General features: G+C 47.6%; 1 protein-coding gene across 8 annotated transcripts in view; it reads right to left on the bottom strand.

Moving 5' to 3' along the window:
* The window catches only part of SYT16 (synaptotagmin 16), a 130,666-nt gene extending 107,414 nt beyond the window's left edge, over positions 1 to 23,252 (bottom strand). For 2 of the 8 annotated variants that reach the window (XM_053284469.1, XM_053284472.1), the window contains exon 1: positions 22,684 to 23,245. In XM_053284469.1, the coding sequence (XP_053140444.1) occupies positions 22,684 to 22,696 (13 nt within the window). In that variant the 5' untranslated portion in view covers positions 22,697 to 23,245. Of the gene's footprint in view, positions 1 to 12,840; positions 12,937 to 21,854; positions 21,980 to 22,683 lie in introns of all 8 variants that reach the window. The other 6 variants (XM_053284465.1, XM_053284471.1, XM_053284466.1 and 3 more) reach the window with 6 other exon arrangements.
* Positions 23,253 to 23,929: the final 677 nt, after the last annotated feature.

The following is a 23,929-nucleotide window of genomic DNA, read 5'->3' as shown; positions in this document are numbered from 1 at the left end:
CCCTATGGAATGCAGTTACAGGTGTGCCATGGGCTACTACAGTTGTGCCATGGAGGGCAACAGAAAGGACGTCTGCACATGCCAGGTTGCCATCTTCTCTATATATAATTCTCTAAGGCGTACCTGTGGCTAATCCCATGTGTGGCAGTTCTTGCAAGAGTTCATGAGCAGAAGCACCATGGTGATTGGGCAGTAGGGATTCCATATGCAGATAGGGAGGAGGAGCCTGTGATGGTTAAGGGCAGTTGGAATGCAAATGTTACTGGTCCGAAGATGTTCTTGATTGTAGAGGAGAGGAATCTATCTATCTATCAAAGGACAGTGGGCAGGGGTCTGTGAAGAGAGAGGTTGTGAAAAAGGCCCTTCAGGAGGAGGCTGCCGATGTGTGAATTAGATGAGGAAACAAGATGAACAAGAAGTGTTAACTCAAGAAGGGGGAGAGAGAGAAGGGAGGGGAAGAAAGACAAAGGGGAAGAGCGAGTGGAGGAGAGAGAAAGGAAGGAAGGAAGGAAGGAAGGAAGGAAGGAAGGAAGGAAGGAAGGAAGGAAGGAAGGAAGGAAGGAAGGCAGGCAGGCAGGCAGGCAGGCAGGCAGGCAAGGGACGGGCCTGAGCCTGTCAGCGGCCTGAGCAGAACGAGCAGCCATGGCAGTGCCTATTGGCAGCAATGAAGGGCCCAGTCAACCACTGCTGCTGTTTGGGGCTACCGAGGCCATTGGAGGAGGGATGCAGGCAGGCAAGGGACATATAAGAATCTTAACATACATACATATGAAGCCACCTAATATCAAGTCAGGCCCTGGGTCCATCTACCTCAGCACTGTCTGACTGGCAGTGGCTCTCCAAGGTTTCAAGTAGGAATCTTTCCCAGTCCCAACTGGAGATGATGCCAGGGACTGAACCTGCAACCTTCTTCATGCAAAGCAGCTGCTCTACCACTGAGCTAGAATAGTCCCCCCGCCCCCATATGAGATCACCCAGCATTCTCTGTGTGTGTGTGCACATGTGTGACCCTCTCTATCCATTTTGTAATGCCTGAAGCAATACAGTCCACATCGGGTATAGCTGTAGGAACACAGAGGGGTGCTTCAGTGGCATAGATTGTGATGAGATCATCCATCCCGATCCAAAATGGCCAACACGTGAACTAATCTGAACCAAATTGGGTACAGTTGTAGTGAGTGACACACAGGGACACCTCAACAATGCAGTTGTGATGTCATCCACACCAGTTCAAGATGGAGGACACATGAATATTTGAGGTGCAAGTGGGAACCGATTTGGACCAAATTTGGTGCAGCTGAAGGGACACCTCAAACGTAAGAAGAGCCCTCCTGGTTCAGGCCCAAGGCCCATCTAGTCCAGCACCCTGTTTCCCACAGTGGCCCACCAGATGCCTCTAGGAAATCCACAAGCAAGAGCCAAGGGCATTCCCTCTCTCCCACTGCAACTGGTATCTAGAAGCATCGTGCCTCTTAGGCTGGAGGTGGCCTATAGCCCTCAGACTAGTAGCCATTGATAAATATGTCCTCCATGAATTTATCTAAATCTTAAAAGATAAATAAATTTATCTCTTCTTAATGCCATCCAGGCTGGTGGTTGTCACCACATCTTGTGGCAGAGAATTCCATAGATTAATTATGAGTGGTGTGAAAAAGTACTTCCTTTTGTAGGTGCTACATTTTTTGGCAATCTGTTCCATGGGATGAGCCCTGGTTCCAGTGTTATGAGAGAGGGAGAAATAATTCTCTCTCTCTACACCATGTATGATTTTATATACCTCTCTCATGTCTCCCTTCGGTCATCTTTTTTCTAAACTAAAAAGCCCCAGGAGCTTTTCACATGGGGCTTTTGAAGCCCTTTAACTTGCATCTCCTCCGGAATGGAGGGGGTGCATTCACATATCAGCTAGATTTATCCCAAAGTCCCTTCAGCTTATCAGGGAGCAGTTAACACACAATTCCAGTTTTTCACTGTGCATTAGAGTATAACCTGATTTATATCTGGGATTTAAAAAAATCCACTATGTGTGTCGGTTTTTTGGGACAACTTTGTTTGCAGTAAAGCCTCCCCGTAAACCTGTGGTGCATAAAAGCCCCAGGTGTTGTAGCCTTGCCTCATAAGGAAGGTGCTCTAGGCCTCTGATCATCTTGGTTGCCCTCTTCTGCACCTTTTCCAGTTCTATAATGTCCTTCTTAAGGTATGGTGACCAGAACTGTACACAGTACTCCCAATGTGGCTGCACCATAGTTTTGTATAAGGGCATTTTAATATTACCATTTTTATTCTCAAACCCCTTCTGAATTACAGTATTCCATGCATGGAATTTGCCTTTTTCGCAGCTGCTGCACATTGAGTTGACACTTTCAAAGAGCCGTCCACCACAACCCCAAGATCCCTCCCCTGGTCAGTCACCGACAGCTCAGTTCCCATCAGCATATATATGGGGTTTTTTTGCCCCAGGATGCATCACTTTACACTGGCTAACATCGAACCGTGTTTGCCATCTGGACCAAATTTAGTCTAGTTGCAGGGTAGTGAAAGGCAAGTAGGCAGACTGGTTCTTACTAGAATTTGTTTTCCTAAGGTAAACCTCTCATCCAATAACTCTCATATTGGATAGGGGTGTGCAAATGGACAACTAAAGCAGGTTTTCTTAACCTTGGGCCCCCAGATGTGGTTGGACATCCCAAGGTTAAGAAGCCCTGATCTGAAGCATTTGATGGAATTTTCCAGTGATGCAATATTGTGGTGCTTTGCAGGGGGGGGGAGGGAGATGCCAATGTGTTCCCTCCCATTTTTGCCACTAGCTAATGGAATGGTGAAGATGGCCGGACGGTGGGGGGGGGGTAACTCCAGCTCCAGTTCTATCACCCCTACAGGAAGGCAGGAAATAGTCTGGCAGTTGGATTTCATAACGAAGAGAACGCTGTAGAGATCTCCCATTAGTACATGCGCCAGCTGGGGCAGCCAGTACCATCTGGGAGGACAAATGTGCTCACTGTGATATCTGACAAGGTCTACACCATTAGAGAAGGAAAAGAAGTGATATATCATCACAAATCTGCAATGGCATTTGTGTTCTTAAAAAGCTTTTAAATACACAAAAACTATGATTACATTTTACTGACGTTGTCAAAGGAATGGAAATGGGCAGGAAGGTACTCCAAAGATTACTCCATGGAGAGAGTACAACTGTTTGTTAAAGGTAAAATGAAGTGTGTCGTTGAGTCCATTTCGACTCCTGGCGCCCACAGAGCCCTGTGGTTGTCTTTGGTAGAATACAGGAGGGGTTGACCATTGCCTCCTCCCACACAATATGAGATTATGCCTTTCAGCATCTTCCTAGATCACTGCTGTCCAATACAGGTGTTTCCCATAGTCTGGGAAACATACCAGCGGCAGTGGTCTCTCTAATGCGTGCGCACGTGCATGCGCTCACACGTTTTTTGATGTCTGCTCAGTTAATTTTAGATCCTGCTCAGGTTGAATCAAGAAGGTCCCACTCTGAATGCATGTGAGCACACACATTGCCTTGATACTGCCGTCCAGAACAAAACTCATTCCGCACACAGATGAAATAAAATCAGAGAGAACACTGACCAGCAAGGATTTGAACCAGTTACCTTAACCTTTATCCTAACCCTTTCCTCTGTACAAAAATGACTACACTAATCATTTGGGGGTAGGGATAAAGAAGGGGTGATAACACAGAGAAAGCTGTACGTGCAACAATACCACCACTCATTTCCCATCTCTAGGGGGGAGACATTGCCAGAAGTCATCACTATGTGTATTTGTCCCGAGAGGATGCCAATCATGCCCAAAATCTGTGGGCCTGGCTCATGGACGAGTGTTACATAGGAAGCTGCCTTATATCGAGTCAAACCACGGGTGCATATAGCTCAGGATTGTCTACACACAGACTGGCAGCAGCTTCTTCAAGATTGCAGGCAGGAGTCTCTCTCAGCCCTATCTTGGAGATGCCGCCAGGGAGGGAACTTGGAACCTTCAGAGCAGCCCCCTGCCCTAAGAGGAATATCTTACAGTGCTCACAGATGCAGTGTCCCATTCAAATGCAAACCAGGGCATATCCCTGCTTAGCAAAGGGGACAATCCATGCTGAAAGGCATCATCTCATACTGCGCGGGAGTTGGCAATGGCAAACCCCTCCTGCATTCTACCAACTACAGGGCTCTGTGGTTTCCAGGAGATGACACCAACTCGACAGCGCACATTGTTTTACCACAAGACCAGCTCTTGTTCTGCTTGGGGAAAAACATAAAACATAGTCTCCACAACATGACAGCTTCTGGATACCAAAAAAAATCAGACTGGCTTTTTTTTTTTTTTTAGTTAAAAGTTAATGTCAACAGAGATTCCATCAGGAGTCATTTGCAATACCATTCCATCTTTCATTGATCCTCTCTCCTGTGAATTTGCCAGAGCAGACTGTTAAGGCATCCAAGTCACCCAAGTACTGTGCTTGAATGACGATATAGTTAAAACCCACGCAGGAAGGCGAGGGTCCCAGTTTGACTACAAACGCCATTCAATAGAGCAGGGGTTTCTAACAGGAGGTACTTTACCCTGGGGGTACTTTAAGGCTCCCAGAGGGTACTCAGAGTCTTCCTGCCTCCCCACACTGGAGCCATGCTATTGGTTCCCCATCAGAGGACTGCCGGCTTGAAGTTGATGTATATGCTGCAGAAGGGGAGGGAGGAGGGCGAAATAGCTCCCGATTGGCTGGCTACGTGCGGCTTCCTCTGCTCCCAATTGGCTAGCTACATGCTGATGCTCACTTTACCCTTCCACTCAGCCTAACTGACAGGCATTAGATCAAATCAAATAATCTTTATTACAGTCTTAGATCGGCATTAAGTACAACAAGCTTTAGATCAGCTAGATCTTTACTTAGGCCAATGACCAGCAGCATACAGTAAAACATACGATACAGACCATCAAAAAGAGGCTTTAGAAAATTAACACTGAATACTCCCACTGAAATAGGACAAGTAAACTTGTCCCATTAATTTCAATGGGAATACTCATGAATAATATAGTCTCAAAGTAAGCCAATGATGGGAGTGGCTTGTCTCATAACTAATATTTAAATGCATGTGGGTGTGGGTGTATTCACGTACACACAGAAAATCTCCATAGGGGTATCTGAGCTGAAGTTTTGCAACAGAAGGTGTAAAAGGAAAGGAAAGATTGTGCCATCAAATCAGTGTCAACGTCTGGCGACTACAGAGCCCTATGGTTTTCTTGGTAGAATACAGGAGGAGTTTACCATTGCCTTTCTCCCATGCAGTATGAAATGATACCTTTCAGCACCTTCCTATATTGCTGCTGCCCGATATAAGAGTTTCCCATATTCTGTGAAACACAACAGCGTGGATTTGAACCAACAGCCTCCTGCCCTCTAGGCAGGTTGCTTCCCCGCTGTGACACGCTTGTTTAAAGAGGTTGGGAACTCCTGTCGCAGAAATGGTTAACTTAGTTGCACACCAAACCACAGAAAGCAAGCTATAAATTTAGAACCACTTAATTAGACTCCAGAAGTCTCAATATAATTTGTAATTTCACCTATTTTGTCTGCCGATTCATTTTCTACCCTGCCATTCTGACGGCATGTAAGCAAAAAGCAATTTCAGCCAACAAGTTGTCCTCCCCTTATTAAGAAGTTTGATCTCTACACAATGCAAGAACTGCCGGGGAGAACTTCAGCTGGAAAGACAAAAAGCAACCTTTATTTAAACATTCACAACAAATGCAAACCACCTCACACAGCAGAAAATAAAGACAAAAACAGAGCTCTGATGTCTTATATAACAAGTTGTTCTAATAAGAACTAATCTGCCTACTTTCCTTTCACTCTCCCTACAACTGGATTAAATTTGGTTTAAATCGGTTAGGTGGTCCACAAGTCAGACCTCTTGCACCTCAAACATTCATACCTCTGCCATCTTGAATTGGGGTGGATGACATCATAAACTATGCCATTAAGGTGTCCCTGTGTATCACTCACTACAACTGTACCTAACTTGGTTCAAATTGGTCAGACAGTCCACAAGTTAGCCCACTTGCACCTCAAATGTTCACGCGTCCGCCATCTTGAATCAGGGTGGATGACATCATCACAAACAACACTGTTGAGTGTCCCTAAGTGTCCCTACAACCGAAACCAATTTGGTTCATATTGGTCCAAGCGTTGCGAAGTTGGGGCGGGGGCACACACACACACACACGCAATGCCGGGTGATCTCATAAGCCTACTGGAAATTAGGCTAAAAAAAAAAAAAAAGATACCAACCCAGAAACGAAACAAATTAAACCAGATTTAATTATTCATCCACCCTGGCAAATTTACAAGGAGTACAATCTGCAGTACCCTCATATGCTCTAACACGCTAACAATGAAAATAAGGCCATGCCTATGGACTTGTAAAGAGCACAACCAAGAAACCCGAGAGGTGTGGAGTACAATTCTGATCACAAGCATGCCACAAATGCAACGCAGTCCATGAATTGCATGCAGAGCACAGAATTCCAGATTATCAGTGCAGATGAGTGAAACCTACACTCTCCAAAACTCCACAGGTAAAGACAGGGATACACCTGTAACAACCAGTTCCCATACCAAGGATTACTGCCCAAGCCGTCTCCTGCCACTATACACATTGTGGAAGACTGGATTCCACCTACTAGGTGATGTGTGCTGCACTGTGCACCTGTGAAGGAATGAGGCCCAAACCCCCCTCTTTTTGTGCAGTCATCCCTCGCCAACCTCACGGGTTCCGTTCTGGGAAAACCTCGTGGTTGGCGAATTCACGGTTGGAGAGCCATTGAAATCAATGGCAAATAGGGGGTTAGAGGAATTGCGGTCGCGAAAGGACAGCAAAAATACAGTAAAAAATAGAGGGGGATCCCGCCAAATCCCCATGAGTCAGTAAGAGTAGTGAGGGGGACCTCAAAAAATGACCCCCAACCTCTGTTGCCAGATTTGGCTTTTTTAAAGCCAAATTTTGGGTTACAGCCCATTTCACTCACGGGTATACCCCTTAGGTTCTGGCCACACTGCAACCCCCCAAAAATGACCCCCAATTTGCAAAAAAACTCACCAAATCATGGATACTCAGGCTGGCAAGACCTGCCACAATTTCCCAGTTGCCAATACTCAAAACCGCGATTGGGAAACCCAGGATTCGCAAGGGATGGTTGTATATAAGATTTAATGTTGCAATTGCCTTGCTTATTCCCTATGTTAAGAAAGCTGTGCACGAGTCAAGAGTTCACAGTTCCTGTTCTACAGTTTAGTTTTGGAGGGAAGAGAGGGTTTGATTTGACTGCGTATGTTTTAAAAAATGGAGGGTACTTGAGTTGTGTTGACTGGATGGTTTGGAAAATGGGGGGGAAGTTAAAGAATATGAGGAGGCTGATTCAGCAGAGTTTAGTGCAGTACAAGTCAGAGAGAGTGAAGATCAAGTGGACATCAGAGCTGGAGTGAGAACGAAGGACTGGAAAGAGTTACTGAGAATAAGGGCTGAAAAATCACTAGGAGAGAATCAATCTCTTGTTATAATCTCTTTCCAGGAGGCCTCAGTCCAACGCTGCCTGCCTGCAACGAGCCACATGTTACAAATTAGCTGACCTGGTTGGAGAAACACGTACCCATCACAAGATTCATCCAGCCAGTTCTGTAGGGCTTGGAGGAGCCACCATGATGCTGGCGCAAATTGCTGGAGATGTGACTCTATAGGCATCGACTCTCAACACCAATAACTCTTGTTGGTCACTAGGGATATTAGGAGTGGAAGTAGAGAGTGTAGGACTGCCATGTGCTTTCTTTGTATCTCTGCTCTAGGTCTCTTCTGATTGGTAGACTGATACTCTTAGGGCAGTCCTTTCTTTGTTCTCTCTGTTCCTTCTTCCTTCCTCCATGGAGGTAGCCAGATAGTACAGGGTGCAGGCTTTTCTATCTAAGTTTGTAACTTCTTTAAAATAAACCTTTACTTGTATTAGAGCTTAACCAATTAATATTAACTAGCTGGCCCGGGCACAGAGCATCGGCACCTCTAGTTCTCCCTCGTTCTTGTTCCCTCAGCCCTCACCCCCGTCCTCTTCCCTCTTCCTCCCTCCAATGTTTTTTCTCTCTGGCCAGCCACCTGGCCAGCCATTTTTTCCAGCTGCCCACTTTGGTTTGCAATATAAGGAGAGCTGGTCTTGTGGTAGCAAGCATGACTTGTCCCCTTAGCTAAGCAGGGTCTGCCCTGGTTGCATATGAATGGGAGACTTGATGTGTGAGCACTGCAAGATATTCCCCTCAGGGGATGAAGCCGCTCTGGGAAGAGCAGAAGGTTTCAAGTTCCCTCCCTGGTTTCTCCAAGATAGGGCTGAGAGAGATTCCTGCCTGCAACCTTGGAGAAGCCGCTGCCAGTCTGTGAAGGCAATACTGAGCTAGATAGACCAATGGTCTGACTCAGTATATGGCAGCTTTCTATGTTCCTATGTTCTCCTTTCTCCTCCCTGCCACTGCTTTCACTTTCTCTGCCCCCCACCTCCCCTTGGCCACCAACACTTTCTCTCCCCGCCCACCTGCCTGCCTGTTCGCTGGCCTGTCCATTGGTCTTATGTTCCCTGCCACTGTCACTTTCCTCTTCCCCTCCCCTCACACGCGAACTGTCATGAGAGTTGCCACACATGGGATTAGCCATAGGTACGTCTTAGAGAATTATATATATAGAATTATGTAGATAGGATTATATAGATAGATAGATAGATAGATAGATAGATAGATAGATAGAAGGGGTGAGCAATTCGGGAATTTGGTGATTCGGTTCGGGACCCGAACCGAATCACCCCTGTTCTGTTTTGTGCCCGAATATGGGCCACCCGAATCACCCTTGATTCGGTTCAGATTCGGATTTAATCCGAATCTGAATCCGAATCGATTCGGGGGTAAAAAAGGGGCCCAGGGGCAAGATTTTGGGGTGGGGTGGTAGTGCCCAATGGGTGGAGTCTACCACCCCAATTTCAGGGGAATTGGGCAAAGGGCTGGTTTTTGGGGAATTTTTGAAATTTTAGTGACTTTGGGGCAGTTTGGGGGCATAGCATGGGATCTGGGCAAAAGGAGTGGGGTGGGGTGGTAGTGCCTAATGGGTGCAGGCTACCACCCCAATTTCAGGGGGATTGGGCAAAGGGCTGATTTTTTGAGAATTTTTGAAGTTTTAGTGACTTTGGGGCAATTTGGGGGCAGAAAGTGGATCTGCCCCAAAAGAGTGGGGTGGGGTGGTAGTGCCTAATGGGTGGAGGCTACCACCCCAATTTCAGGGGAATTGGGCAGAGGCCTGATTTTTTGGGAATATTTGAAATTTTGGTGTCTTTGGGGCAGATTGGGGGCAGAAAGTGGATCTGCCCCAAAGGAGTGGGGTGGGCTGGTAGATAGTGCCTAATGGGTGGAGGCTACCACCCGTCCCCAATTTCAGAGTGATTGGGCAGAGGGGTGAATTTTGGTGAATTCTGAGGTTTGTCTTCATAAGGTGAAGTGTGCTAAATTGATTACTTCCTCATATTCATAGTAATTGAGAGTGTGAAAAAGTGAAAGTGGGGTCATGAGAGTTGTCTAATTGAAAAAAATCTCATTTGCTATGATAGAATGAGAATTCACACCTCAGAAAAAATTGGGGTGGTAGCCTGCACCCATTAGGCACTACCACCCCACCCCACTCTTTTTGCCCAGATCCCATGCTATGCCCCCGAACTGCCCCAAAGTCACTAAAACTTCAAAAAATCCCCCCAAATCAACCATGAACCGAATCACCCGAATTTTTCGTGCCCGAAATTCGGGTGATTCGGCTCAGGCCCAAAAAATATCGGGGGACATCGAGGGTGATTCGGTTCGGCCCCGAATCACCCGAAATTGCTCGTTTCGGGCACAGATCATTCTGTGCCCAAAATTTTTTGCACATCCCTAATAGACAGATAGACGTTTATAGTCCAAGCCTTGCTAATTTGTTGCCGATTTTACTGTAATATGGGTATCTTCTGGGTTGTTTTTTTCAATGTAAGCCACCCTGAGACAGGTGAAGATGCAAGGTAAAAACAATGTAAATAAATGAATATATGCCAGGATTATTTATTTACTAGAATATTTGCAGAGAGATTTGCAAGGGCAACTATGCGTCTACCCATGTAGGACACACATTTCCATGTATGGAAAAAGCATGCAAAACATGCTTGGAGATCACCACATGATGAGGTTTACAGAAATGCCTCTTCTGCTACTTGTGGGTACAATTTATACATGCTGAGAAGCTGCAGCCAATCACAGCTTCCCTGCATGCACTTGTGCCAGCAGACCCACACAGCTCATCAAGTGGCAATTTCAGCCGCCTACTCGACAAAGCCAGAATCAGCATTTCCCCTTATACATTAATCCTCAGAAGCACAGGATTGTGTTTTTTTTTAAAAGCAATCAAATCTTTCTACAGAAATCTTAAGTGAGTGTTTACAAAATGAAATACAGAACCACAATATATTTCCACTTCAATCAGACCTTGCAAAGTATGCTTAGCATCTGATGCAAGGAGAAAGTATGCAAACCAGCCATTGGGAATGGAAAATTCAAATCAACAAAGTGGCAGAGAAAGAACAAACACCTGGCAACGCAGGTTAGGAGACTGAAGCAAATGTAAAGAACCTTCGGAATAGGGATAGCCTAAGATGGTTTTGCCACCAGGCAGAAAATAGAGCGTACTGGGATCTCTGCACACATACCACAAAAAGAACCAAAAAGATCCCCCACCAGATCATCCAATGAGGAAAAATGAACACACACAATATGGTAGAGTAATACTATTATAGAAAATATATTTGGTATAGGTAAATATGGCTGGAACAATTGTACTGTCAACAAAACAATGAAATCCATCGTGTAGAAATGAGTACAACACATAAATGAATGAGTTCACACACTATGGATCAAAATAGAGCAATGGAGTCCATGAAGTGGAAATATGAATGAAAAGGTGAACACAGAGAGAGAGTACGGTGACCTCTGTTTCGAGATACCTCTTTGTCAAGTGCCAGTGGAAGTCGGTCTTGTCAAATAACATTGGTCAGCGTGCTCCAATGTCTTGATAATTAACTGGTTATATTGCCAAATGTGGTAGAAACATATTCCTGCCTCCATCCCAAAAGTTAGAGATATATTTGAGCTGGATAAACACTCAGGGTTACACTACCTCTCTTACTGCTTCTAGCAAATTCTCTTATACAAGCAGGTGCAAGGCTTGCTGCCATTAAAATGAACAGCATCCTTCTTTTCAACAGGATCTGCATAAGGAGATTGTTCACAACAGATTGTAGCACACAGGCAGGGTTGCCAGGTGGCCACCTGGGGATTTCGCCTTCAGCTTTAAATACACGGATGAAACAAACAGGAAACAAGGTGTATCACACAGAAAGCGTGGTGCCTGCCTCTGAAATGCCATAGGAAGCAGCCTTACACAGAAGCTGCCTCTGGTCCCTCTAGCTCAGTATTGTCTACACTGACTGATAGGGGCTCTCCAACATTTCAGGCAGGAGTCTCTCCCAGTCCTCCCTGGAGATGCCAAGGAAGGAGCCTGGGTCCTTGGGCATGCAAAGCAGAGGCTCTTTCACTGAGAAAGAGCCTCAGCCCCTAAAGGGAATATCTTACAGGGTCACACATGTAGTCTCCCATCCAAATGCAAACCAAGATGGACCCTGCTTAACAAAGGGAACAATTCATGCCTGTTACCACAAGCATCCCATCTCCAGGGAGGCTCACCTGGCTCCAACTACTACTACGAATATTTATATACCGCTTTTCAACAAAACGTTTTCAAAGTGGTTTACATAGAGAAACAGAAGTGAGTGAGTGATGGATCCCTCTCCCCAAAAGGCTCACAATCTAAAAAGATAGACACCACCAACCACCACTGGAGGGATCCTGAGCTGAGGCTGGCTAAGGCCAGTTGCTCTCCCCCTGCTCAATAAAGAGAATCACCACTTTCAAAGGGTGCCTCTTTAATTATTGCTAAGTGCTATTGCTAAGTGCTACTTTAGGAACATAAGAAGCTGCCTTCTACCAGATCAGACCATTGGTCAATCCAGCTCAGTATTTTCTACACAGATTGGCAACAGCTTCTCCAAGGTTACAGGCAAGAGTCTTAGTCCTATCTGGTGATGCTGCCGGCGGGGGTGGGGGTGGGGGTGGGTGGGTGGATGCTGGACTAGATGGGCCTTCTTGGGCCTGATCCAGCAGGGCTGTTCTTCTGTTCTTACCTTAATAAGTAATGGGGATCTTGCAAAGATAGGTGCTCTCTCAGGTAACTCGAGGCTTAGTCATTCAGGGCTTTAAAAGGTAATAAAGCCCTGAATGGGCTTTATATTACCTTTATATTTTGCCTGGAAACATACTGACAACAGTGCAACTGTTTTAGAACAGGCACAGTATGGAATGCTGTGCTGAGGGAGGTCTGCCAGACCTCTACACAACGGCGCCCTTTGGATGCTAGGTCGACCTTACTTTTCCAGAGGGACTTTCAGATAAATTCATGCCCATATTCTTGTTGACTGGTCTGTTTCACTCTGCTGCTTTTGCTAGATTTGCTGTGCTGATATAACTTAAAGTGTTACCGTTCTTTGTTTTATTTTAATTTATGTAGTTTACTTTTGATGCAACCACTTAAAATTATTCTTTTAAGAAATGCCAACTAAACATTTTTCAGAAATAAGAGTACAGTAATCCTTAAGCACGCACACTTTTAAAAAATCCATCCTGTCCACAAAAAAGAAAAAAAATCCAATTGAACTTACTTACAGATGAACATTGTTTGGATAGGGTTGCAAAAATCTTTAGAGTATGATTAATCAGCTCTTCAGCTACACTTTAGCTCCTGATCCATCAAGCAGCTTAATTTTAAGGGAGAGACAGAGAAAGAAATTGTTACCATCTTAAATAATTCAGGGCCTGCCCTAATTTGCTCAGAGCTTTGATAAAAGCTCGACACCACAGAGGCACCATTTGGGTTCTTGCCATCCTTGAATGCATCTTTCCTCTGGGATCTGCTCTAGTCAGTCTGACAGAAAGTTGACCAGATACAATTTCAAGCACTGCAGGGCGGTGGGGGGCAGGGGAGGAGAAAGGGAAATTTCACAGTGTCGATGCACTTGAAGTACTTTTTCACACAACGCGTAATCAACTTGTGGAATTCTCTGCCACAAGATATGGTGACAGCCACCAACCTGGATGGCTTGAAGAGGAGTTTGGATCACTCCATAGAGGAGAGTTCTATCATCGGCTACTAGTCGGAGGGCTATAGGCCACCTCCAGCCTCAAAGGCAGGATGCCTCTGAGTACCAGTTGCAGGGGAGTAATAGCAGGCGAGAGGGTATGCCCTCAATTCCTGCCTATGGCTTCCAGCGGCATTTGGTGGGCCACTGTATGAAACAGGATGCTGGACTAGATGGGCCTTCTTGGACCTGATCCAGAAGGGTTGTTCTTATGCTCTTATGTTCTTACTTGGCATTTCTGTGTTGAGCAGACTGGAAAAACACGTTTCAAATTCCTAGTCACCAGCATTTTATTTGTGTTTGTATTGCTATGCCATTTTTCAGCCCAAAAGCTCTTTAAGTGACTTCAAACATTAACAAAGAGCTCTGGTAAAAATGGATCTGCCTACCTTCTTTTCACTGTAGTCTTTGTTGATAATTACTATCTTCACAAATTAGCTCACTTGAGCCTCAAACGTTTATGCATCTGCCATCTTGAACTGGGGTGGATGACATCATCACAAACTATGCCATTGAGGTGTCCCTAGAACTGTAGCAAATTTGGTTCAAATTGGTCCAGACATTACAAAGTTGAAGGCCGGGGGGGGGGGAGGCCCACAGGTACACACCTGGATAATCTCATAAGATTACTTTCCTTAAGGAAAGTAGGCTTAAAAAAAGACAGCATAACTAAATCAAATCAAAACAGCAAATAAGAATTTCAAACCATAAAATTACAAAAGACAGCAAAAGCCATGACTGCCTAGTTATGGCCCTGCCCTCCAGTTGCTTTTGGACTACAACTACCATCATCATCAGCCACAGTGACCCATAGTCAGGGACTATGGGAGTTGTAGTCCAACATCTCCAGGAGGGCCGGAGTTGCCCCACAAGCAGTGCAAACAGAGGAGAAAGACTCATTCGTCATTCATGTGAAAAGAATAGTCCTTTTAACCAGTTAGAGGAGCTACATTTCTGATCATTTTAAAGCCAGATAATTTTTAAGGCAGTTAAGACACATTTGTTCACCCAGATCTTTAATTGGGCTCACAGATTTTAACATGGTTTTAAGTTTTAAATCGTTTTAATTTGTGCTGTTTTACTGCAAACCAACCAGGCATGACTTTTGGGTGGGATATAAATACGTTAGATAGATAAATACATTTCAATTTCACACCATTTCTAAAATCTGAAATATTATTTTGGAAAAGTCTGCAATAACTACAGCACATAATGGCACACAGAGTCATACAAAGATTGAAAACCACACACAAGCCACACTGCTTGCAATCCTAATAAACCGAAGGTGTCTTGTTCATGCAAGGCTCTGACCAATGGAATGACCTAAATTAACAGAAGATGTCTCTTGTGTATTGCGAGTTAATTCATCCAAGGCCCCCAAAGCAGAACAATCCTTGTAACTAAGCAACCAGCAGATGAGCCAAAACAGAAAAACAGCCTTTATTGCAGATATTTTAATTCCAAGGGCAATCAAAGCTCCATCACACCCTCAGACTGGACCCCTTGGGACAGATTTAAGCCTACTTTTAGTTGGGTCTGGTGGTGCATTTAGATCTCAAATACCCTTCTCCACACCACTCCAGCTCAGCCTTGGTGCTAGACACCAGCCAAGTCCTCAAGGCATTTATGGCACATGAATGTCAACATGGCCCAGTGACTATGTAAGATCTGTACATGCAGGATCCAAGCTCATGACTTGGCAGATCGCTGGACAAGGGACCTTTCCTCGCCTTCTGTTCCCCCACTCCACACCTGTTAAATGGAATAATGGTGAGCTGCTTCAAATCACAGGATTGTTGCAAGGATGGATAAGGGCTGGGAAGTATCTCTCATACTAAAATGCACCAATTTCCCTGGTGATATTTCCACACCGTCCATTTCCCTAGTGATCTTTCCCAGAGACTTGTACAATTTACACCATATCCTACATCAAGTCACCAATTGCACGCTCTCCACTTTCAATTTTTGTTGCAGGAAAGCAAGTTCTTTGCTAGGGAGGACCTCGTTTTTCCACACCTGGACCCTTTTCAGGCTCATTTCCAACCCAGGTCTGGGACTCGAACTATTTTGGTCACTTCAGTGGATCTTATGCCAGGAACTGGACAGGAAGAGTGTCTCTCTATTGGTCCTTCTGGACCTCTCAGTGGTTTTTTATGCCATCCATCACGGTATCCTTTTGGATTGCCTTGGGGGAGTGGGACAAAGGAGCAGTGCTACAGTGGCTCCAGTCTTTCCTCCAGGGATGTTCCCAGAGGCTGGCGCTGGGGGACACCTGCCCAGCACCCTGGTCATTGCCCCATGACAGGAGATTCCCAAACCGGTCGTACTCCAGATGTTGCTAAACTACAACTGCCATCATCTCCAGCTACAATTTATTGTGGCTGGAGATGATGCGAGTTGTAGTTCTGCAACACCTGGAGTACCAACGGTTGGGAACCCCACCCTACTATGTTCCACATAGTTCTATATGGGGCCAATTCAGATGAGCACGGTCCCCATCACCTCCCTGGATGTGATAATGACAGGGCTGCACTGAGAATGTGTCCAACCTGACATCACTAAAGGATGCACCAATGCATTCTCAGCATGTCCTTTGATCGCGTGTGAGGGGTGGTCATCCAAAGCGCCGGTTTAAACAGGGAGTGCGAGTGTATATAGATAGGCAGGCAGTTTGGATAGTCACCTCTCTTTTAAAGGATGTCCCAACAGTGAATCAGGACATCTTGGAATGATGTCAAGGCTGGCACATCATCATGTGAACTGGCTCTTTCTCTCTCATGCTTTCCAACTTCTACATATACAGGTAACTGCTGGGAGCATTTGTGCAGGAGTGTGAGTTTGATGCTGGATGGTATGAACCAGGGGTCTAGTGGAGCGGGGAATGTGCAGGAATGGAGTGCTGGTACTTCTCGGCTTCTCTGGCAGTCGGGGTGGGGCATGGCCATGAGGGCTATCATGGAGAGCAACTGCACTTCTAAATTTGCAACTGCTCCATTGGTATTAACATATCAGATGCATCCCCAGTTGGAGATGTGACTCTCTGACTCGTGAGGATGTGGACAAGCTGCTTGGGGCGGTGTGGCTTACCACTTGTTTTCTGGATCCTTGCCCAACTTAGCTGCTTCCATTTAGCAGGGAAATTATTGGAGGTGGCCTAGTTAATATCATTAACACATCACTGAGGGAGGGTAGGATGCCTCCTTGTTTGAAGGGGGCAATGGTTGGACCACTTCTTAAGAAGTGTTCCCTAGATCCCTCAGTGATGGATAGTGATAGACCAGTCTCCAATCTCCCATGGTTGGGCAAGTTGATTGAGAGGGTGGTGGCCTCTCAGCTTCAGGCAATCTTGGAGGAAACATTATTTAGACCCATTTCAAAATGGCTTTAGAGCTGGCTATGGGGTTGAAATACCCTTGATTGGCCTGATGGATGACCTTTACCAGGGAACTGACAGAGGGAGTGCGACTCTGCTGGTTCTTTTGGCTCTCTCGGCACCATTCCATACCATCAACCATGGTATCCTTCTGGATCACCTGGGGGAGTTGGGGATAGGGGGCACCGCTTTGCACTGGTTCCGCTCCTATCTCTCAAGCAGATTCCAGATGGTGGAGCTTGGTGACAGTCCCTCTTCAAAATGAGAGCTATTATAAGGAGACCCTCAGGGCTCCATTCTGTCACCAATGCTTTTTAATATCTACATGAAACCGCTGGATGAGGTCATCAGGACACCCAAATCTATTTTTCCTTATCATCATCCTCAGGAAATGGCACTCAGGGGTGCACCTAGGTAATTTTGGAACTTGGACCTAAAGGCTTTTGGAGCTCCCACCCCCCTGCAAGTTAAGCATCATCCCCCTACACACACACACACACACACACACACACACACACATACAAACACACACGTTTTTAACACATGGATTCTTGAGGGCACAAACAGCAACTGGACGACAAGAATGTAATACAAAACAGGAATATTTGTGCAAATATGCATTAGCAGAAGCATTTTAACACTCAATAGATCCCCATCCCACATATTTCTTTCCTCACTCCCCCTTCTGTCTCTAAAGCACCTGGCACAGGTCATAATCACACTTGGCAGCCCAGCGCCGTGTGGGCCAGCAGTGACCACACCACCGAGGACAGATTGGGGGGCCCCAGGGGGTGTGGAGGCCCTCGACTTCAGCCCCAAAGTCCAGGGGTAAAAGTGTCACTAATGGCATGCATTCCCTAAACTGTCTGCTTTCGGGCCTTCTCTGGGGCTGCTCTGGGGCTGTGGAATGCGCTCCCAGCAGAAATCCATAGTTTGGACTGATTTTTGTTGGACTTCAGCAAGCTGAAATTAAACCCAGACAAGACAGAGGCTCTGCTGGGCAAGAGACCCTCCGATTCAGTAATGGTTTGTCACCCTGTTCTGGACTGAGTGGCACTCCCCCTTGAAGGATCAGCTTGAGAGTCCTTCTGGACACATCCTTAAACCTGGGGGGTCAGGGGACAGCTGTAGCACTCTGCTGGATTACAAGTTCTCTGCATTACAAATACCTGAGCACTCTCCCCTTTTCTTGGCATGATTGTGTGAAGGACAACTATTTTGCTTCAATTCCTGTTTGGAATTCCTTCTTTATTGACGTTCCTAAATGGCAGTTTGCGTGGTGTCCAGGTGGAGGTGAAAGGAGACGCACCCCACCCCCGGCGGATTGAGCCTGTGCATGTCATAGCACCCTTTCCCCCAATGGCAATAAAAATGGGGCAGCAGTGGGGCCGGGTCTGGGGTGCGCCAGGAGTTCCAGTCAGCAAGCCAGGCAGGCAGAGGGGCTCACTCAGCCTTGCAGGAGGAAAGAACGAGGGAGGGGAGGATACGCTGCTTGCCTTGCCTCAGCTCTGGAAAGCAGCAGCATCTGGGAGGGAGCCAGAGCATCACGCAGGGTACATGGCCTAAGCCTTCCCCACCAGAAAAAGAACTTGCAGCCTTCCCCCCCACCCCCAGCCTCTCAGGAAAAATGCTTGCAGCCTTCCTCGCCCCCCTAAAAAAAACACATGCTGATTTATTGAAGTTTTGTAAAGTGTTAAATATTATTCATTTATTACATTTTTAATACCGCCCCTTCCAAAGGCTCTGGGCAGTGCACAACAAGCCAACATTATGTTACAACTAGTCAACATTATGTTACAACTAGTCAACATTATGTTGATGTTACCCCTACTTATTCATTTCTATTCCTAACTATAAGGGTGGGTTACATTTGAGAGGCTTGACTGGGATTATTTTGTGGGAGGACATTTAGGAGGCACACCACTGGAGTAACTTTTTCTTTAACTTACATTTGAAATTCTCTCTCTCTCTCTATGACACACACAAATTTGGAGAACCACCATGTTGAGCTGTCTAGTGATCTGTCTGGTTTGTTAAATCTCTCCTCACAGGGTGACTCATTAAGTCACCGAATGGCACAGCGGGGAAATGACTAGACTAGCAAGCAGAGGTTGCTGGTTCAAATCCCCGCTGGTATGTTTCCCAGACTATGGAAAACATCTATATCAGGCAGCAGTGATACAGGAAGATGCTGAAAGGCATCCTCTCATACTGTGCAGGAAATGGCAATGGTAAACTTCTCCTGTATTCTACCAAAGACAACCACAGGGCTCTGTGGGCGTCAGGAGTCAACACTGACTCGACGGCACACTTTACCTTACCAGCAAATGCTTCAGGGTCTCCTGAAGAGTGGGCAGAGGCTTTATGAAAAGCCCTAGAGAAGGCTGTGCAACCAGCGTGGTGCAGTGGTTAGAGTGCTGGACTAGGACCGGGGAGACCCGAGTTCAAATCCCCATTCAGCCATGAGACTAGCTGGGTGACTCTGGGCCAGTCACTTCTCTCTCAGCCTAACCTAGAACATAAGAACATAAGAACAGCCCTGCTGGATCAGGCCCAAGGCACATCTAGTCCAGCATCCTGTTTCGCACAGTGGCCCACCAGATGCCGCTGGAAGCCTACAGGCAGGAGCTGAGGGCGTGCCTTCTCTCCTGCCATAACTGCCCTGCAGCTGGTACTCAGAGGCACCCTACCCTTGAGGCTGGAGGTGGCCCACAGCCCTCTGACTAGTAGCCATTGATAGACCTCTCCTCCATGAAGTCATCCAAACCCCTCTTAAAGCCATCCAGGTTGTTGGCCATCACCACATCCTGTGGCAGAGAGTTCCACAAGTGGATCACCTACTTCACAGGGTTGTTGTGAGGAGAAACTAAGGTATGTAGTATACCACTCTGGGCTCCTTGGAGGAAGAGCGGGATATAAATGTTAAATAAATAAATAAAGTAAGTAAGTAAGTAAATTCAGAGGCTATCCCAAGTCATGCATCTTCTCTGGAAGGGCTCCGAGAAGTTGGAGGGCTCCGAGAGGAGGGTTTTGACGCTTGGTACAAGCAGGTTATGGATACGATGCACAAGTCACAGGTTCCCAAGACTGAGAAAAGAAAGTGACTGTGAAGACCCTTTGGTCCTGCACTGGATCCATTTCGTGCCCTACACACAAATGACCAAAAGCATACAGGAGCGCCTTGAAACATTACAGAACACTTTCAATAATACAGAGGATTCCAATGATGTTTATTATAGGTTTCATATACTAAACACAAACCTAGGGAGCTTTCCTCTTACAAGCAAGAGCTAGAGAAGTTACTTCACTTAGTGATGGGAAAGAAAGCTGTGCCCTGTGAGCAAATGGGCCACACTAGACTGGCTCAACTGCTGGTCTTGTGCTAGCAAGCATGACTTGTCCCCATAGCTAAGCAGGGTCTGCCCTGGTTGTATATGAATGGGAGACTTGATGTGTGAGCACTGCAAGAGATTCCCCTCAGGGGATGGAGCCGCTCTGGGAAGAACAGAAGGTTTCAAGTTCCCTCCCTGGCTTCTCCAAGATAGGGCTGAGAGAGATTCCTGCCTGCAACCTTGGAGAAGCCGCTGCCAGTCTGTAAAAACAATACTGAGCTAGATAGACCAATGGTCTAACTCAGTATATGGCAGTTTCCTATGTTCCTCTGAAGGATCCTTGAATGGGTAGCTGTTGCTAATAAAATTAAGGCTGCTCCACCTGTAGAGTGAGGGTTGTGTGACCATTGGTCCATCTAAGCATTCTGCTCTGAATGGCAGAAGCTCTCCAGGGTGTCGCAGGCAGGCAGAGACCTTGCAGCTACTCCATTCTTTTAGGGGACTGGACCAGTGTTCGCTCTAAGAAGTATGTGCTCACAAGTTGTTTTATGTCTGCTCCGTTCATTTCAGATCCCGCTCAGGTTGAATCAGGAAGGCCCCACTCTGAATGCACATGTGCACACAGACTGCCTTGATACTCCCGCCCAGAACAAATCTCATTCCGCGCACAGATGAAAAAAATTAGAGAGAACACTGGACTGGACTCGGGACCTTCCTTCTGCAAGCAAAGCAAGTGCTCCAATACCAAATTATGGGTGCTCCCGATGAACAAATTAAGCTGCCTTATACTGAGTCAGACCCTTGGTCCATGTCCTTCAGCACTGTCTACTCTGACTGGCAACAACTTCCCAGCGTTCCAGACAGAGGCCTTCCCCCACCCTCCCTGGAGATGCCGGGGACTGAACCTGTGACCTTCTGCATACAAAGCTGGTGGTCTGCCACTGAGTTATGGGCTCTTTCTCTTTTCTTGGCTATTGAGCTCTCTTATGCCCATTACCTAAAAGAAGCAAAAGGGTAGGATCACCACCAAAACATCATTGTTTATCATATTTAAAAACCAATACTGTGCCAGGAGGCAGCATTGGTAAACCATTCCTGTATTCTACCAAGAAAATCACATGGAATGTGATCGCTAGGAGCCGACACCGAATCAACGGCAAAATCAAGTGAGACACAGACCAACCCAAGTTTGGAGTCAAACTGCCTTAGCCAGACCACAGTTTGATCTAGCTTAGCATGGTCTACCCCAGGGGTTCCAAATGCTTTCCTTAGATTGGGTTCCTAAATTTTGTGGGACTATAACTCTCATCATCCCCAACCACAATAGCCACCACAGCTGGGGATGATGGGAACTGTAGTCCAACAATATCTCAGGAAGACCTCAGCTTGGGAACCCCTGGAATGCTCTCAGCACTGAAGCAGCTCTGCAGGTTTTTAGACAAGAGAGATCTTCCCCAGCTCTGCCCCCTAAAGTCCCTGAACTAGAGATACCAGGAATGGAACCTGGGACCTTCTGCAAGCCATGTATCTGCCACTAGGTTCTGCCACTAGGTTCCTACTCCTCCCATACTAGCAGGGTGATTAAAAGGTACCAAAAAGAGGACACACACAAACTGCACATACAAAACCAGAAATGGCAGCTATTCCAAGTTAATGAGACAACACAGGTGACATACTAGGCACACTAACACACACGGTTTATGATCCAATCCTCCTATGCAGACACAAATTCAACAGATGCAGCTTTCTTTCCACACGTCTGCCACAGAGCTTTCAGGCACAGGAGAGGAAGGCTCTAGGAATGGGGTGTATCCGGCGAAAGAGATCCTCACCTGCCTGAGGCCCTGCAGAGCCACTTTCAGTCAGAGTGGTCGGGTGGGCCAAGGGTCTGATTCAGCACAAGGCAGATTCGTGTGTTGCAGAATCAACGTTAAAATCTCAAGTTCATCTCTTGCATCTGACAGGTAGAAATGCAATCATGGGGTGGTGTCTGTTGCCCCAAAACAGCAACTAGGACCACCCGGTGCACATAGCCTTGGGTCAACTTGCCAGAGCTCCCCGAAACCTTGCCCGGCTCCCACTCCCCACTCTAAAACTCAGCACAACTTGTGCCCAAGACAACCCACCCCCACCAGACAGCCCCGAAGAGGAGGAGCAGGGCCCGGCCGAGAGCCTGTGCAAGGGGGGCCGGCTGCAAGCTCTGGGCAGCGAGAGCAGAGGCGGCTCCTGCGGCTGCAGCAGCAGCACCAGCAGGCCCAGCTCAATGCAGAGGCGGCTGGGCCGAAGCGGGCTGGCGTGGAGGGGGGGAGGAGGGCGGGCGGAGACAGGTGAGGGCAGGTGGGCCTAGGAGAGCACCGCAGGGGAGGGAGGGGGGGAGCGAAGCGGCTCCAGGAAGAGGACACAGGCGGGGCAAGGAAGTGCCTGTCTGGGGGGCGAGCTGTGCCTCCCCCCCCCCATTTCTCCAAACAGAGATGCGGGGGAGCGTCTTGCCCCGCCATGCCGGCCCCCCTCAGTCAAGGGGATGCACCAGGGGGCGCATCCCAAGGGGCTGGGGGAAAGAGATGGGGAGCCGCCGCCGCGCACACACCTGGCGCAGGACAAGCCCCGGGGAGAGAGCGCCTGCATAAGAGCCCCCTCTGCCAGGCGGGAGCACACACTTACTCTCCGTCGCCATCGCTGCCAAGGAGGCTTCCGCGCAGGATGCGGGAGTAGCTCCTCGTCAGCCGCTGCCGCTGCCCGGGCTCGCTCGCTTCCCCTCCAGCGGCAGGCGCGCTGCCTCCTTCAGCCCATGCCCGCACGCAGCGCTCTCCAGGAAAGGCGGCAGCTAGCCAGGAGAGGCGGGTGGCCGGCTTTCACGCACGCGCGTCCCCCTCCCCCGGAGCGCGGCGGGGCTCAGGGCGCCTCCTGCTCCCGGCCCGGCGCGTGCTCCTCGGTTGTTCGAAGGGGCCGCTCCCGTGGCCCTCCGCTCTCCCGCTGCCTCGCGACAGCGCCCGGCCCGGCGGCTTGCTCAGGTGAGCGGAGCGGGAGGCGCAGGGGCTGCTAAGCCGAGCCTCAGGGGAGGACCGAGGCCGCCCCAACGCGTCTCCCGCTGCCGGAGGCAAAAGTGGGAGGCGCGAGGGAGAGGGCCCCTCCAAGGGCAGCAGGCGAGCGCTTTCTTCGGTGGTCCGAAGCCCTGCCAAGGGGAGGCAGGGCAGGACTGCTGCGGGAGCGAAGGCCGCTGCTCTCTCTCCTGCCGAGAACTGGGATCCCGCACAGCTCTAGCCATGTTACCTGCTCTGCGTAAAGGCCCACCACTGAGTTCCGGGGGACAACTCCCGGTGAGCTGTTTGGATGGGGCAGCCTTAAAGAGCCTCAGTCGCCCTTTTGGACTGTGGCTTCGCGGAAGGAAAGGGAAGTGCGCTTTGTAATCCAAGGGCGAAGCCTGTTGTGGTTTTGCACAGTATTTCTAGTCTCTGCCCACTCTCTCTTCACCGTGCATCATTTTATACATCTGTATCTTGTCTCCCTATAGTCCCCTTTTTCCAAACTAAAAAGCCTGGCCTCAAAGGGAAGGTGCTCCAGGCCCCTGATCATCTTGGTTGCCCTCTTCTGCACTTTGTCCAGTTCTACCATGCCCTTCACATACAGTGACCAGAACTGTAGACAGTACTCAAATTATGGCCACACCACAGATTTGATAAGGGCATGATAATATTAGCATTTTTATTTTTAATCCCCTTCCCAATGATCCCTAGCATGGAATTAGCCATTTTCACAGCTGCCACACACTGAGTGGACACTTTCAGTTAACTGTCCACCACAGCCCCACCAAGTTCCCTCTCCTGGTCAGTCAATGACAGCTCAGACCCCATCAGTGTATATTTGAAGTTGGGAGGGTTTTTTTGCCCCAATATGCATCACTTTACAC

Source organism: Hemicordylus capensis, chromosome 1 (assembly GCF_027244095.1).
Source record: "Hemicordylus capensis ecotype Gifberg chromosome 1, rHemCap1.1.pri, whole genome shotgun sequence".
Taxonomy (NCBI): Eukaryota; Metazoa; Chordata; class Lepidosauria; order Squamata; family Cordylidae; genus Hemicordylus; species Hemicordylus capensis.
This window is presented reverse-complemented; position numbering and strand designations above follow the sequence as displayed.